The sequence below is a fragment of the Centroberyx affinis genome, unplaced genomic scaffold (assembly GCF_046629955.1).
Source record: "Centroberyx affinis isolate AG114_WGS23_722 - 3 ecotype Tasmania unplaced genomic scaffold, CSIRO-AGI_Caff_v1 ptg005304l_1, whole genome shotgun sequence".
NCBI classification, from domain to species: Eukaryota; Metazoa; Chordata; class Actinopteri; order Beryciformes; family Berycidae; genus Centroberyx; species Centroberyx affinis.
Window position 1 is genome coordinate 43,971 of NW_027282644.1, and position 17,110 is coordinate 61,080.

General features: G+C 42.4%; 1 protein-coding gene across 1 annotated transcript in view; it reads left to right on the plus strand.

The window, feature by feature from the left end:
* Positions 1-1,278: 1,278 nt before the first annotated feature.
* agmo (alkylglycerol monooxygenase) overlaps positions 1,279-17,110 on the plus strand; it is a 49,866-nt gene continuing 34,034 nt past the window's right edge. Inside the window, exons 1-3 of the mRNA XM_071546529.1 lie at positions 1,279-1,398; positions 5,314-5,444; positions 6,609-6,760. Of these exons, the coding sequence (XP_071402630.1) occupies positions 1,279-1,398; positions 5,314-5,444; positions 6,609-6,760 (403 nt within the window). The remainder of the gene's footprint in view (positions 1,399-5,313; positions 5,445-6,608; positions 6,761-17,110) is intronic.

A 17,110-nucleotide genomic window follows, 5' to 3' on the forward strand; every position in this document is an offset into this window, starting at 1 on the left:
TGCATTCTAATTTGTCGAAGAGGTTCTTTACGGCATGCGAGCTTTTGAGTTGCTGTTTTTTTTTTTCTCTCTCTCTCTCTCCTGAAGCAACCTACATTACTTTGCTGAATGTGACCCAGTTTATTTTGCATTGAAAAAGTAGTGTAGTGCAGATTATTCATAGGTACGGAGGGTACTCACTGCTTCCACTGGACATAACAGCCTACAGTGTGCACTACTATATGAATCTAATTAAAACTGAATCATATAGGGGACAAATTGTTTCCACTTCATCTACAATTTCTATCTAACTCTTCACTCCTGGATGTTGTTACTGTAGATTGAAAAAAACAAAGCAATACACCTAATGCACAGCTGGCCTAAAACCTTCAATATGTGCAATTCACTGAAACACATTCAACATACTTTTAAAATTAAACCATGCTTCCAGGTATGTTAGAGGTGGCAGACATCTGTCCCGAGCTTTAAGTTGCCCTTTGATGCTGATCTGAGTTCAATTTCAGCAAATAGAAACGGATGGTCAGTGCCAGTAATGTAGTTATAAATTAAAAGTTGGGCAAACTATGACCTCAAGTCGGTGATCAATGTAAGGCAAACAACCAGCAATAAAAAAAAAAATCCAGCTATTTTCAGAAATTAGAAAAAGAAAGTCATGCTTTTTTCCCCTTAAAAGACCATATGTTCATATAACTTTCATCAGCTTTATATTACATGTTTAGGCTATATTATACATACTATGAATTACATTATAAAGATTTATGCCAGCCTAAGAAAGTGGATAACCTCTATAATGTTAATAAATAAACTGAGTTTATGCCTGGTCAGTGTCCAAGGAGAGATATGTGAAGATGTAAAAACAACATTGTTGGCCTTCAAGTTAGGCTACATTTTAAATATCGTGCAACATTCAAAGATTATGTAGCTAAGACTATGTAACAAACACTGAAGAGTCCAACCATGAGTCCAACACTGCAGGACAGGACAGTGATGCACAAACTCTCGCGAGAAAAAACGACTAGGAATGCCATACCCAACAGATATGACAGCGCTCAACGTATAAACAATACTGTAAATGGTCAGTTGAGCATTCCTCTGCGGTGCGACTGTTCCGCTCAGATTCCTTTATCTCTGAGGACCGTGGGCTGAATCAGTTGGCAGACGCTCAGTTTTTGCAGCTGACCTACTTAGTTGTAAGTTGCACCGAGGACACGGACTGTCCAAACACTCTCCCAGCCCACACCGACTCACCTGGAGCAGCGGGCAGGAAAGCAAGGCGCTATGGCTCAGGCTGCGGACCCCGGCTCGGTGTCCAGGGGGGTGCGGGCCCTGTTTTACATGGTCTCCCCGAATGAGTCATCATTTCAGCAAGTGGAGGACGTCCCGCAGTATGTGCAGCAGGTGGGTAGAGCCTCATTCTGTCCCCCTAAACAAAGATCGTTTGTTCTGCAAGACTTATGCCTCCCAATGGGCTTTTCACACAACACATTCTGGTTATCTTAACCCTGGGCCAGGGCCAGTTGCATAAAGCTAGTTTAAGACTAGTCTAAGCTGGTTTTAGATTCTCAGGTTAGATTAGTCTAATTTAGACTGTATGTAGCTTAAATATTAAGACAGACTTACTTTGAGGCAGGAAAGTTAGCCACCTTCCCCCTGGCTAAGCTTGGGTTAAGAACTTTGTTTCTATAGCAACGAGTCGGCCCACTGTTCACACACAGACATTTAGCCCATGGCTAACTCTTAGCTAGGGCTAGATCTCAGTTGCCCCCAGGTGACCCGCACCGTCATGCACAATTGGAAACGCGTGTGAAAATAAAAAGTTTTGCTTCTACCACATAGGCCTACTGTCGATTTATAGTATCACACTTGTCTTTTATTATGGCAAATGTCTGATGAAGGCTTACCAGGCAGCATCACACCAACACATGTTTGTTATAAAGCCGCACTTTATGGGGCACATCAGGAGAAAAAGAACAATTACCCGCACAGCAGGAGTCCTCATAATCCAGTACCAAACATGTAATTAAACAAGTTAATGTTATTGCTGCAGGGCTTTACTGTGTTAAAATTTGCATGGGTGTGTCAAGGTCTGCGCGTGACTCAGCACTGTTTACACTTTGTCAGGTGTCATCAATCATTTGGCGCAACTGTTGTGTGATCCCAATTAGTGAGAAAATCTAAATTTTCTAATGTTGCGGTTGTTTTTGTTTTATGAGTTTGTAGATTGTTGCCAGGCTTGTCAGCTCTTCACTGATTTGAATACAAACATAATATTTTTCAGACAGCAGTGATAAAAGTGGATTGTCAGCCTACATATTTTCAGCCAACATCACTCATCCGTGACCCTATAAAAAGGCTGTTTGGGAAAACACAGACATCTGGTCTGCAAATGTCATTTTCCATGTAAGGTCGAAGTTCAGGGAAAAGAAAAGTATAAAATTATTAGATGCCACAACAAACAATCCACATAAGCTCCGAGCATGCTGCAGCCGCCAATAAGCTTTCTTTAGTGTGATTATTTTGAGAAGAATGTCATGCCGCCTAATAAAAGTGATTGTTTTTGTTTTACTTAATTGCACAAATGATAAAAACAAAGGGAAAAGAAATACTTGAAAGAGACTTCAGCAGACCACCTCAACCCAAAAGGGAAAGAGAAAATAAAAATCAAATGACATCAACAATTCAGCATGGAAAAGAAAGTAAAAAGGTGCAAAAAAAACAACAGAGACAGCGGTGGTGAAGTCCAGAGAACTTGTTTTCCCCCCTCTCCTTTTTTTGCACAGCACGAGAATCTGTGCAAACCTGCCCTGCTGAATAATTCTGTCCCGAGCTGTCAGGAGCGCGGGGCTGCGGAGGTAAAACTATCTGCGAGACAGGACAGAGAGAGGAGGGAAGGTTTAGGCCGGCGTCCAGAATGATAATCTCTCTCTCAGCGGGTTTGGAGGAGGCCGGCCTGCGCTCCCAGCCCATTTGTTAGCTGCAGCTCTCCAGTCTGCTGCCAGATGTTGGAGCGTTGCGTGTGATCGCGGGGTCCCTGGTGGTGCTCTCGCCTCACACACACACACACACACGCACACACACACACACACACACACACATTACCCACCTGCATGTGTGTGCGTGTGTCCACATGCATACACACTTCCATGCACCTCCACACACACTTCCTCCTCCCCCCACCTGCAGATGTGCTCCTCTGCGGTCTCGTCACGCCCTGCATTCCTCCGGCCCCCTCTCTCTCTCTCTCTCTCTCTCTCTCTCTCTCTCTCTCTCTCTCTCTCTCTCTCTCTCTCTCTCTGCTGGTGGGGCCATGTGTCCAGGTTGTGGCTGCAGTCGCTTGGTCAACTAGCGCCTTCAGCTAAAGCTATAGCCAACATGGCCGACATGCTGCCGAAGTCACAGTCGTGACCTTTTCGCTAACCCCGTCCCTCACTAATTTGTTCCATGTTTGACAGACCCATTAAGAGGTTATTACATGTTTCTAGCAGAGTTAGAAACAGAGGCCTGTCGCTGACTGTTTGGTTAGTGGTTCTGGTTACCAGGTTTTTGTGGTAACTAGTAAATTCATGTGTTAGTTTTTCAATTGTTTCAGTTGTAATTCAGTTGTAATTCGTTATTACTTATTAATAGAATGTTGTTAGTTTTCTTTCATAGTCAAGTTTATTTATTTATTTATACAGCCCTTTATCACAAGCATGTCTCAGAGGACTTTACAGAGAATGTGTCTACTGTAGCTAGATCTAACTAAACACAATCAATGGTGAACAAAATGATATAGGACGAGCATAGTGAAAAACACAAGGTAGGCAAGAGCAGACAAACAATCTACCTATTCTACAGCCTAACCTACCCGGCACCCCCAGCCTTAGACCCTAATGCACACAAGGAAAAACATAAAAAAGAAAAACATTTCATATTGTGTCATTTTTGTTAACAGAAAGTAGAAAAAGGTGAAAAACATGCTGCTAACTGAAAAAAAAACAATCTATGCATGCTTATGTAAAGTAGATTGGCTTACTGTTTTAAAAATAGAGTGATAGTCTTGCATTGAATTTTAAAACAATGATTAACAACACGCTTCACAGCCATGGTGCTGCAGCATGTTATTGAAGTGGGTATCGCAAAGGACTGTAAGGAGTTATTTTTTAATTAAGAGTAACTTTGTAACATAGCTAGTTACTTTTTATGGTAAGTAACAAAGTAACATAATTAATTACCTTTAAAAGTAACGTTCCCCAACACTGGTAGTTACCAGTGGGTTATGAAGGACATGCTGCCATCTTGGAAGAGAGACAACAAAACGAAAGACTGTAACGCTGTCAGCTCTTCTCTGACAAAACAAAGGAACTTCATAACATTATAACATTACTGTTTTTCTTTTAGGTGTCTCTATTCCATCATGGTGGGTTATCCCTTATACCAATATATTCATATATTCATTCCTGCAACATTACATGACAGGCCTGTATTACACTAGGCGAAATGTCATCTGACTAAAAGGAGGATATCATAGGTATATTAATGTATCCACAAACTGTGCAACAGCTTGGAGTCGATCTTCTGACACTCAAAACAGCACTGATTCCTTCTTTCCTGTTGTTCCCACTTTTTGAGCGCTGAAATTAAACTTCAAAGATTTGCAGAAGTAATCTCATTGGTTTAGTTCAACCTCAATGGGCGGAGCCAAAGAACCACGGGTTTCCGGAACGCAAATGAACTAACTGATTAACTTGAATGGCAAAGAGGGGACTAGAAAATATAAATGGCAATGACTTCTTTTTTCATTCATTCATAACCATAGAAGTCATGATGTTGGAAGGTCAGCAGCTAGCTAACTAGCTTACCTAGATAAGCTAGTTAGGTGGCTAGGCTAATTGGCTTGATAGCATTTTTTCAGTTAGTAGCAGAGTGCTAGGCTTCATAATATTAGCTTCCTCCTCTCTTAGCGCTTGCCTTTTTCACTTCAGTCTAACGTTATTTAGGCAGAACAACTGTGGTTCTTTGCTTCTGCCTACTGAGGTTTAATTCAACCAATGAGATTATTTCTGTCTCCAGAGCAGCTCTGTATTGGAGCAGCTCCTATTCATAACTAAAACTCCAATCTGCCAATAACTTGTGACTTATACTGTGTTGCTTCAGCCTTGTGCAGTGAAACAAACATCATGCATCAAGACATGAAAGCTCTGCATAACTTTTACTCACAGGCCAAATCAAATATTCAAGCTCAACACAACTGTTAAAAGCAACAGTGGACTTGAAAGTGTCTTGTTTTCACAGTTTGTAACACTGCTGAGTCATGGTTTCCTCTGTGTGCAGGCCACTCCGTTCTTCATGGGTCTGATGGTGCTGGAGTTGGTGGTGGCCTTGTTAAAGAAAGGAGCGCCGGTCTTCACCATCAGCGACGGACTCACCTCCGTATCTGCTGGGATGGTCTCCAGACTGCCAGGGTGAGTGAACTGACAGTCATGGATATACTGGATCTATCCAGACCCTGAATAGGAATAAGCGGGTATAGAAAATGGATGGATGGATAGATGAAGTCACACTACAGATGGCTTAAGATAATAAAATTCACATTAACGCCCTCTTCATAGGCTACAGTTGTGCTGTTTTGCCGCTAGAATGCGAAATCAGGCAAAGTTGTGTAACAGCAAAATACGTCCCACAGGAAACACCTAAACAAAGGTTTGCTTTGCTCTGTATATTTGAAAATTGTCATTGATAAATAGCATCTGAAAAAATTGGCACCCATTCTTACAAGATACGTAATAGCACAACATTGAAACAGATTATGGTAACTTTTAAAATGATAGTAGGTAACTTTAATCCTTAGATATCCCAATAAATGCTAATACTTGCATTTTAGGATTGAATCCTCAAGATATTCAGTGATAAACAATGTTTAAACATGTAACTGGGATTTATTTCCCTCCAAAATATAACGTTTCAGACAAGCATATGAATCATTTTAATTCTATGGAAAAAAAAAAATGAAACAAAACAAATCCAGCAAAAACTGACTCTTCTATTCAGGTCCACAAAGCCGTTCAGAAACTGCATTAGGCAGTCAAACTGATAAGAGCTTTATCATAATATTTACTGTATAACATTTGACCAGAGGATGAAAAGAAACAGATTAGCATGTGTACCGATCCTACAGTATTAGTAACTCTTATTTGTTCTGACAAGTTGTTGCACAATGAAGGAGTCCAAACGGCAGACTTTGACCAGTCTTTCCTTTCACACACATAACCTATCTTTGCACTGTTTTAAAACACACACACACACACACACACACAGCCATTGTATGTACTTTGTAGCCTATCATGGAACTGTATGTTTCTTCTTCTTTTTCTCCTTTTATCGTTCAGTCCGACTGTAATTCAAATGAAAATGCTGTAAATCAGTCAGTCAACTGTTAGAAAAACATTTCAGTTTCAACATTTGAAACATAGACATTTTGCACATACTGTAAAACGTACAGCACATTATGAACATACAGTACAACATACACCATACAGTACACTGTAACAGACATCATCCACAGTACGGTACACACATGAACCTACTGTAAAGTGTTCAGTGAAGTTTTTGGACTGTCCCTCCGTCAGGTTGCTGATGAGAGGCTGTGAGCTGACCAGCTACATCTATGTGTGGGAGCGCTTCCGGCTGGTGGAGCTTCCCTGGGACTCTGCCTGGACCTGGTGGCTCGCCTTCCTGGGAGTCGATTTCTGCTACTACTGGGTCCACCGCTTCGCTCACGGTAACAAGCTGCAGACACCAGCTCTCTTTTATATTGTTTATTTATTTAAACCGATGTCTGTAGCTCAAAGGAATGGTCTTAAGTCTACTATAAGAAGTATAATTCACACATATTAAAGCTTTATTAACTTTAAAGTCAAAACATCTTTGTTGCTCAGCGCTCATCGCTGTGGTGTTTCTGCACTGCACTTCCCAGAGATCACCTGTCAATCAAACAGTGTGGGCGGAGCCTGGATTTTCTGTTGATGCAGTTTGAGTTTCTCTTTTCTTTGTCCGTTCAGCCGTGGTGGCTATCACTGCTCATGCTAACTACCCACTTCTTCTTCTTCTGTTTATTACAAACAAACCGGAAACGTAAAACGCATCACTTCCTGTGTGTGGCAGAGGATTTTTTCCCAGGAAAGAGCTGCCAGACACCGGCTGGTTAGAACAGCAAATATAAAAGCTTTAAGCATTTTTTTTAAAAGCGATAATGAGTCGCAAAACAGACATTTATTTATATGAAAATGTTGCAGGTTACTACTTAAAATTAACAAAAAAGAAAATTAAGATACCAAAGGGATCAAAGGGATCTTACAGTTCAATACCACAGAGTAAAACCCATGTTGTGCTGCCCTTTGTGCCCCTTAGTTCTTGTTACTACAGTATATATCAATATTTGCTGCATTTTAATGGGTATTTAATGAGTAGGAAGCATGTTCATTTGCTGCCACTTTACCTATTTCTGTGAATCAAACTTGAAAACAAGCCCACCCCTGCTTTATCCAGCCCTTCATGGTTATCTGTCTCCCCATGGTGTGAGTCTGAGGTAACACAGCGGGTCACTTTCAGAGGATCACCTAATATGTACAGTATAATCTTAGGCAGAGGTCCAGATTTGCACCAGTAATCTCAGTATATTAAATGATGTATTACAGGGGTCAGCGGTGTGAGAACCTGTTAAACACAGGTACCTACCAGTGTCAGACTAACAACCGCTATCCTTCTCTTTCATGTTTCCCTCAGATGACATTAACAAAAAACTACAAAGAGAGCTGATGATAAATGATTGTGAAATGTTGATTTAGTTGCCATCCCCGCTGGGAGGAACCGTGAAGATAGCACACACACATCATGCTTTCCTTGGACGCTGCGGAGGAAGCAATTATTTTTGAGTTACGTCCAGCTGGTTTTGAGCTGTGCAGATGTGAGAGGCCGTGATCCCCAGAGGGCCGTGGTCCTACCTGGGGCCGGCCCGGGCCGCAAGCTGGAAACAGCGATATCTCAGAAGCAAGCGGCGACCTCCTGGAGCTCCACCGTAAAAAAAAAAAAAGAAAATACCGGAGACAGTATTTCTGCAGTGCTTCTCTCAGCTCTGGCTAGACATCTTTAAAACTACCAGTTCATTGACGCACATGCCAGATGCTGCGCTGCCACACAGTATATCGGAAGAGCGCCGTTTATTTGTGTGCCGGAGCGACGTTTATTCGTCTCAGTGGCACATCAAGCGGTCCGCCGTCTAGTCCGCATAGTTTTGGGTGAAAGTCTGCTGCCGCTGATGTTGATATGTGAATCGGGGGTAAACAGAAGCTGTGTGTTTTTTAAAGCGGCCGCCACAGCTTGCCAAAAAACGTGAGAACGTGGCCTCAGGAGGCTCGGTGCAGTTTGACCAGCCCACCTGGTTTTCCAAGCGGTGCAGGCATTTGTCCCGTGGCCACAGTACATGGTATGTGGGGCATTATGTCGTCATGGTGGCGTCTGTGTGTGTGTGTGTGTGTGTGTGTCTGTCTGTGTGCAGGTACTTTTATTGTGAACACACATATCTCTATCTTAAACTGATCTAATGTGTAATATTTCTGCTTTACTGAAGCATAATATGACAAGTAAATATCAGCAGAGATTCCCGAATGGTTGTGAGTGAAACAAAGTGAGCAGCCATGGTGCATGCACTGTGGAGATTTCTGCATTCAAAAAACACAGGAGTGGGCAGAGGCTAATGTTTTTGTTGTTGTTTGAAGGCTCTCCTACCACGCCAAGGTCCGTTCAGAAATCTGCCAATTTGTTTTTGCCTTGCTTATTGGCAAAAAACACACATCAGAAAATAGGGCTGGACAATATATCGATATTATATCGATATCGTGACTAGATATCGTCTTAGATTTTGGATATCGTAATATCGTGATATGGCATAATTGTTGTCTTTTCCTGGTTTTAAAGGCTGCATTACAGTAAAATTATGTCATTTTCTGAACTTACCAGACTGATCTAGCTGTTCTATTATTTGCCTTTACCCACTTAGTCATTATATCCATATTTCTGATGATTATTTATCAAAAATCTCATTTTGTAAATATTTTGTGAAAGCACCAATAGTCATCCCTACAATATTGTCGCAATATCGATATCAAGGTATTAGGTCAAAAATATTGTGATATTTGATTTTGTCCATATCGCCCAGCCCTATCAGAAAATATAATTTGAGACTAGTCGGTAGGGTGTTCTGGTAAATTTGGCATGTATATAATCCTCCAAACAGCGGGAATACAAAATAGCAACTCCAGACAACAGGAGTCGTGGTAATATCCGTATACTAATCACAGTATGTGTCCATTGAACCAAAAAAAATGCACTAACTCCATAAAACATGATAGAACGCTCATTGTTGTTGGTTCTTAAACAGTCCAACCTGCCCACCATGCTGATGATGGTCTCGCTCTGCAGAGGGCAGAGTGTTGTCATGACAACGCTGAACGATAGAGGCCAGCATTGGACCAGAAATTACACATAGTAGACTCTTTAACTGGTATGAACACCAGAGACGATAAATTATGGCAAAGAGCGCAGACAAGTCCATCGTGCTTAGCTAAAGTTACAGGGACTGGGATCGGATTTGTTTTGACTCCTCCCCCTTGCCGTCAAAATCTCCAACCTGGCAGGATGACAGGTCACCAAAACTCTGTCCAATAAACAAGCTGCTTGGCCAAATACAAAAATGCAACAAAGTAAACTCTTCCACTGTGTTTCGGACCAAAGAAAACGAACTGTAGGTGTGATTGAACCCGAGCAGGAAGGGCCACGATGTGCCAAGCCTTATCTTCCTGGACTTCATGCCCTCATGCCTGTTTTTATTAGGATGTGAGATGTTAAGAGATACGATCGCCGTTTCCTTTCCACAGGACTACGGGGATTAATAATTATAGGTGTTTTAACGATTTAACTGAAATAGTATAATCATTTAACAGACAGGCGATGTGCAGAAAGCTTACTGCCTTCAGATGATGTTCTCACACTGACTTCATCATATGTGAATGGACACCAGCTTGAAGTGAAACAACCGGTTTGTTTGCAGGACTGGAAAAATGAGATTGAGATGAAGATTGAAGAGTAAAAGCGTAAAAGTGCATTACAAGCATTCCACTACTGTATTGTTTAACTTTAGTAATTCAGTTTCCTGTTTTCAGAGTATTTGCATACTATTTCATCCACCAGAAACTGATTGTCGTTGTTAGTATTAGGCTCTAACGTTTTGAACAAATAAATGATGTAAATTGGAAAATGGAAAGGTAGTAACAAATAAAGAATTTAAATTTGGAAATGGAAATTGGGATAAGATGACAACTTTTTGAAGAAATAATGAATTTAACTAAAGGGAGGTGCTTAGTTTTTTAAAGGAATTACAATTTAAAATGAAACTGAAGAATGACCAATCCCTCTTTTTCTTCTTCTTCTTCTTTTTCTTCTTCTTCTTCGTCTACGTCTTTGTCTTCTTCTTCCTCTTCTTCTTCTTCTTCGTTGTCTTCTTCTTCTCCTTCCTCTTCTTTGTCTTCTCCTTCTTCCTCTTCTTCTTCTTCTCCTTCTTCTTCTTCCTCTTCTTCCTCTTCTCCTTCTTCTTCTTCTTCGTCTTCTTATTATTATTGTGACTGTATGGGTGGTCAGAGTCTTGTCCTGAACACTCCTCAGTGAGACAGCAGTCAGCCTCAGTTGGAAAAACTTGGCAAGTTGCCTATAGGCAGCCAACTGCTGCCAACTGGTTTGTAAAGGTGCAGCGCCAAATGTATTCTGTGAATTTTTCTGTAAATTACCCAGCATGCCCCTGACCGTAAAACATGTAAACAAACGTCCTGACTCCCACGGTTTGACAGACGATCCATGAAACCAGGCTACACAGCACTTTATTTATGTTGATGAACCTCTTGGCTTCGACTTTCGCAACAGGTTACGTAAATACAGATCCCCTAATCCATCTATTTGACCTTATTTTTAAAATCACCATGGCGATGTAGGCGTCTGCCGAATAATATTCAGTGGAACCTGAAAGCGGATTTATATCTCCTAATGAAGTGTGTGTTCCCGGCGTTTCCTTCATTGTCTGACGACGCAGGAGGAATGACTCCTACAATATCATATATCTGCTCGGTTTATTCGGTCGGAATCCTTTTATTTTTGTACTGCGGGATGATTTTTATGTCTCGCAAAAACTTTCCACTTACTTTCATTTCCTCCTCCAGCCTTTGGGGTTGTTATTATGGAACATTGTGGGGTCACAGATAATTGTCTGGTGCTGAGTGGCCGCAGCAGCTCGCTCAGGATATAAGCTTTTCCCCTTGTTACCAAAGGGAAGCGGCTCTGTGCGACCGCAGGACGGGGCAGGCACGGTCCTCTCTCCTCACTCTGGTCAGCCGAGGTCGACTCGGTCAGCCAGATTTTGACCTGTGGCTCATTCCAGAGTAAGGCTGAGACCAAGCCGTCCCGAGATATAGTGTGTGAGATGGCTGTTTCCTGCGTGGGGAAGGACCGAGGAGTGGAGGAGACAGGTTAATATCCTTCGACATAAAGAACACAATTAGAAAGAGTGTCAGATTGTCATTTAACAATGCAATAGGGGCTGCCCTTCCTTTTACAAGATCCAAGTTATTGCACTTATATCTCGAAAACCCAGTTTTACAATCTAACTAGCCTCAAAACAGCATGGGAAAACTGCATCTACAATCCTATTGTGTCAAAACATTTGAGCTATAAATCTTAATATTGCGTAAAAAGGGGGAAAATTACAATAGGCAGCTGCAAAAAAAGGCGAAAGTGACATCCTCCACTGGGAAATATGAACCCTTATTAGCTGCACCGTAAAATATCATTTTCAATTCAAACAAGTTTTATGGCCCTTTTTTTCATAGTTTCCCTCTCATGTCTTCCACTTGAAAGGACAGCGGCGGGATAATTGAGTGGAAAGTGCTTTGAAAGGCGGTCGGTCGTCTGTGCTGATGCCATCTTTGCTGAGGAGACATTACCGCCTGGCCTCGCTCCGGCCAGCCACTGTGATCCTGGAGATAGCAACAAATTGAAGGGAAACTACCATAGTCTGCAGGCATTTAGGGCTGGATGAAGTTCAGGATTCTCCATCGACTAGGAATATTAGCAAGATCCGTGACTAGGCTTTACTTGCGGCCCTTGTGTGGCATTTGTTTCTGAATCTGCGCAGGCAAACGGCAACTGAGGATAAAGCAAAGGGAAATGTAGAATAATTGTAAATGTTTGAATAACCTTTGTGCAGACACAGATTCAGCTGAAGTGCTGGTTTATCTTTACTCTACTATCACCAGTGTTTGCTTGAACTCTTACTATTGGTGTATTTCCCAGAATCTAAATAGCCCTTTGACTAATTCTGCTTTCATATTGTTTATTATTGCGTTTGCTATGTTTTTATTATGCCTTTCATGGAGCATTAGCTTGCAATTGCTATAACTTGCCAGAAAATGTAACTCCCTGCACTCTGAAATAATATCCTCTTTGCTAAACATTTTATCTCTTTTTGAGTAATTAACCCCTGGCTTGTTTATGAAGACTCACACCCTTTGTAAACACCTTGGCTTAATAACCTGGGGAATGACAAGCGTTGGAAACCAGTTCCCAAGTGCCGCTGACGCACGTTTTGTCTGCTGCAGATCGGCTTCACCCTCCAATCCCCCTTCAGCAAACAGACAGGCTATATATGTTCAAAACAAGTCTATTCTAAACAGGCTGGAACCAGATGGGTTTGGGTGAGCTGGAGGCCGGCGTGGTTCTGATGCGGCCATGTTGTTGACAGGCCTGTTGATTCTGTTTATTCTAACCTCATATCGCAAGTCCCACTAATAGCAGCTCTGGTCTTAGAGAGCATCTATATCCAGGCGAGCCAGCCAGGCTGAAGCCATTAATCAGCCAGTCAGTTGTCCATACATTGATTATATGTGAGGTAATGGAGTTATGCTGAAGCTGTCTCACCACATTGGCTGCTGTTGTGTGTGTTTTGCCCTTATAGAACAGCGGTTCTCAACCTTTTTGGCTCGGGACCCCTTAAAACGAAGCGATGTCTACTGGCGACCCCCGCCACAAGCGTGTAGAGTTCAACCAAAGAATGATTTTCCCTTTTCAGGTTGTATCAGAGGAGGCAGAGAGGCTGAAAACTATTCAGTATTTCACAAGAAAAAAAGGCAAAAAATTGAGAAAAATGAGAAAAAATAGACATGATAATAAATTTGTACAGTAGAAATATGTTTTTATCCTATCCCGTAAATCATCTCGCAAACCCCAAAAATTATCTTGTGACCGCCTGGGGGGTCCCGACCCCCAGGTTGAGAACCATTGGCTTAGAAGCATCTGAGCGTCACCGGTTTTATCAAATGCTCATACAACACTGAGAAATACAAATACTGTTTGCAGTTGTTAGTTGCTGTAGGGACACAGCCTGGTCTCGTGAAATTATGTGAAATGAGCGTTATGTCTTAAAATGCAAATAAGGTGCTCTGTGCATGAAAAGTTAGAAAAATCGTACATTTTGCAAAATTATATGGAAGCGACACGACCAGAAACAGGAAGTAGTTGACAATGAATTAGCGAGATGGAAAGTAAGGATGTGCAGGTCGGGGTGGCAAATGGGCGGAGACATTTACCTTTAACTCCAACCACCCAGGTTCAATTCCCAACTTGTGAAGAAGTTTTCTACTGTGAGTGAAATTTTCATTTTCAGAGAAATTTTGACCAAAACCATATCCTACCCTGAACCAGTTTTAGTTGCCTAACCTTGATCCTAATGTTAACCAAAGTTCTTTTACTTGCCTAAACTTAACCGTTAGCCAACCTTTTCAAGTGACAAATACATTCAGTTCATTGAATTCATGCCATTGTCACATACTCCTTTGGTGGTGGAGGAACATAATCTTCACATCATTTGTGTCTGTGTTTCAGAGTTTGTGCTCATTTAAAAAAAAAAGTTTGTGGGACACAGTGAGTGTTAATACTACTGCTAAGACTACAGGGTTAATGCAGATGTAATCAGAAATAGCTTGATTGTATAATAAATACTAATAGATAATCTGTGTAAGTATTTTCTGAAGCTAAGTGCAGCTACATCACATGCACTGCTGACGGTTTGCAATAGTAAAGGGTGGATCCACGTGATGTAATCAGGGAGGGAAACATTTTTTTCAGCTGCTGGCCACAGCGGCTGGTGAATCCCAGAATCAGTAATATTAATTTAAAGATACTTAATAGGGAATTTCTCTTTTTTGCTTTCCCCGCCTCCAGTGAGGTCAGAGGTCAGGACCAGCAACAGAACAGCATCCCTGGTCCTGGTAGGGATTCAGTGTCAGTGTCTGCCGTCATGGGACTTGAACCCGGCTTCGGGCTAACCCCACTTCACATGCCTCTTTAATTTCTCACCAGCAAATTAAGTTTTCGTTAACTTTGTTTGCAGAAAAGATAGAAACACTGGAAAAAACGTGTTGAGAGGAAAAGATGTACAAACTGCGCAGATGGATCAAAGAAACCCCGAGGCTCTCATAAAAAACACGTCACTCCACAAGAGAAAGAGGAAAAAAAATTGAGTTAGACAGAAATGATGATAATCAAGTTTCCGTCCTGGACCTTTTTTTTCCCCCTTGCGATTAGCTTTAGCTCCCTGGACTGAGCACGCCTTAGCGGTCCTTTTGAATTTTTCTTTTTTTTTTTTTTTTTTTTTTTACTGCATGGTTGAAGAGCCAGCACCTCGCTCCATCCACTGTGTGTGTGTGTGTGTGTGTGTGTGTGTGTGTGTTTGGCTGGTGCGTCCACACCCCTCTGAGTCCTGCAGCCTTGCAGACAGCAGCAGTTGTTAAGACAAACAGATGTGCTCAGCACTCCTCCGCTCTCCTCCCCTCTCCTCCGCTGTCCTCCTCTTCAGCGCTCGTCCCGTCCCCGAGGAGGCGCGGCCGATGTGGATGTTATTGTTTTAAGAGGAGCTCCTCCTGGCTGCGCGGCGGGGCGGGGGTTAACCTCCCCCTGGGCGGCCCGGGGCTTCATAAATCTTCGCTCTGACTGCGAGTTCCTGGCCCGGCGCAGGTTGGAGGGCCGACAAAAGAATCCGGGCCCCCGCTTCGTTTGCTGGTTCTGTCGGTACGGTTTGGTCAGGATGTAGGGGAGGAGGGGGGGAATGGGGGGGTGGGGGGTCGGGGGGGTGGGGGGTCGGGGGGGTGGGGGGGGGGTCGCCCGCCGCGCTACAACAGACCAGTGAAAGGCCTCTTGGGAGCCAGGGATAACATCAACAGTGGTCTGCAGGTCACTGTGCTCTCGCTTGCTCTGTCTGGGCTGTGTGTGTGTGTGTGTGTGTGTGTGTGTGTGTGTGTGTGTGTGTGTGTGTGTGTGTGTATTGAAAGAGAGAGAGAGAATGTGTGTTAAGAGAAAGACTGCTCCGATTGAACTCAGACATCATACAGACAAGGATGACGTGTGCGTGTGTGTGAGTCCCAACTGTGGCTCGTATGCACAGCACTTAGACAAAGTGAGGAAAAGAAGAGTGTGTATGACTGTGTGTGTGTGTGTGTGTGTGTGTGTGTGTGTGGGGGCGCTGAGCTGAGCTGAGCGGAGCGGCGGTGCAGGCCGGCTGTCTGCTGCCCTCATGTGCTCCGCTCGCTCCATGGATAGACTTCCCTCTATCAGCAGTGTTGACAGATGAGGCGATTTCCACTGCTGACACTGCTGAGCTGAATCCCAGACTGATGGGAGGGATGAAGTGTGAATATGAAGGATGAATATGAGGGATTTTGCCTCTAATGCGTGCTACAAGCAGAGTACACACACAGAAGGATGGTTTGAAGTCGTATAGTACAATAAAAATGTACATATACAAATACATCTCTGACATGCTTGTGCCATATGAACCTTCTAGGACCCTTAGGACATCTGGGGTATCTGGCCTACTGGCTGTCCCAAGAGTTAGAACAAAACACAGTGAAGCAGCGTTTTGTTATCATGCAACACAGACCTGGAATAACCTCCCAGATGATATTAGACAAGCCCCGACTCTGACCACTTTTAAGTCAAAGCTAAAAACATTCTTATTCTACACTGCCTACTCTACCCTGTAATGGATAAAAACGTATCTTTTCAGCTTAGCTTTTAAATAGCCTTCATTGTAACTGTTTCTGTTCAGGATCCCAACAGAGCTGACACGGGCAAGTACGAATTTTCATTCATCTTGTCCAGGTAATGCTTATTTGTGCATGAGTGAACACTATATGTGGGGGGGGACAGAGCTTTACTCTGTATGATTCTCATCTGTCTGTGGATGGTGAGGTTTTTGACCAATAGGAGAATCTATAATTCACGTGTGCCTTAGGCAGTGAGATCTGACGTAAATATCAGATGAAGTGTAGAATCAGGAAGGACAGGGGAAAAGAAAATTCAAGAAAAACATATGGGTTCAATCACAATGTGCATCTAAAAGTGGGAGTATTTGTTGTGTTCTTTTAGCTTTCTATTTCACTTGATTTGAACTGCACTAGTTTACTTTTTAAGTCTTTTATCTTTTGTATCTCTTGTCTGTACTTTTGCACTTTTTAATTGTAAATCTTTTACCTTTACTGTATTTTTATTACTCTGTAAAGCACTTTGAATTTCCCCAGTGTATGAAATGTGCTATACAATTAAAGCTGCCTTGCCTTGCCTTGCCTAATCTGTGAGATCCTTGCTTTATTCTTTTAGTGACATCTTTGTTGCCCAGCGCTCATTGCTGTGGTGTTTCTGCACTGCGCTTCCCAGAGATCACCTGTCAATCAAACAGTGTGGGGGCGGAGCTTGGATTTTCTGTTGATTAAGTTTGAGTTTCTCTTTTCTTTGTCTGTTCAGCCATGGTCGCTAACTACCCAGTTCTTCTTCTGTTTATTTCAAACTGTTGCTGCTGCAGAAAATGTACGTAGGGCTGGGCGATATGGTTGATATCAATATCATAATAATCATACGGATTTTTCTCGATATCAATATATATCACGATATGGTTCATGTATGCAAAATCCCGTTAAATAATCAAATTAATGTTCATCTCATTGAACCGATTGGTAATGTTAGGCGTGATGTCAAA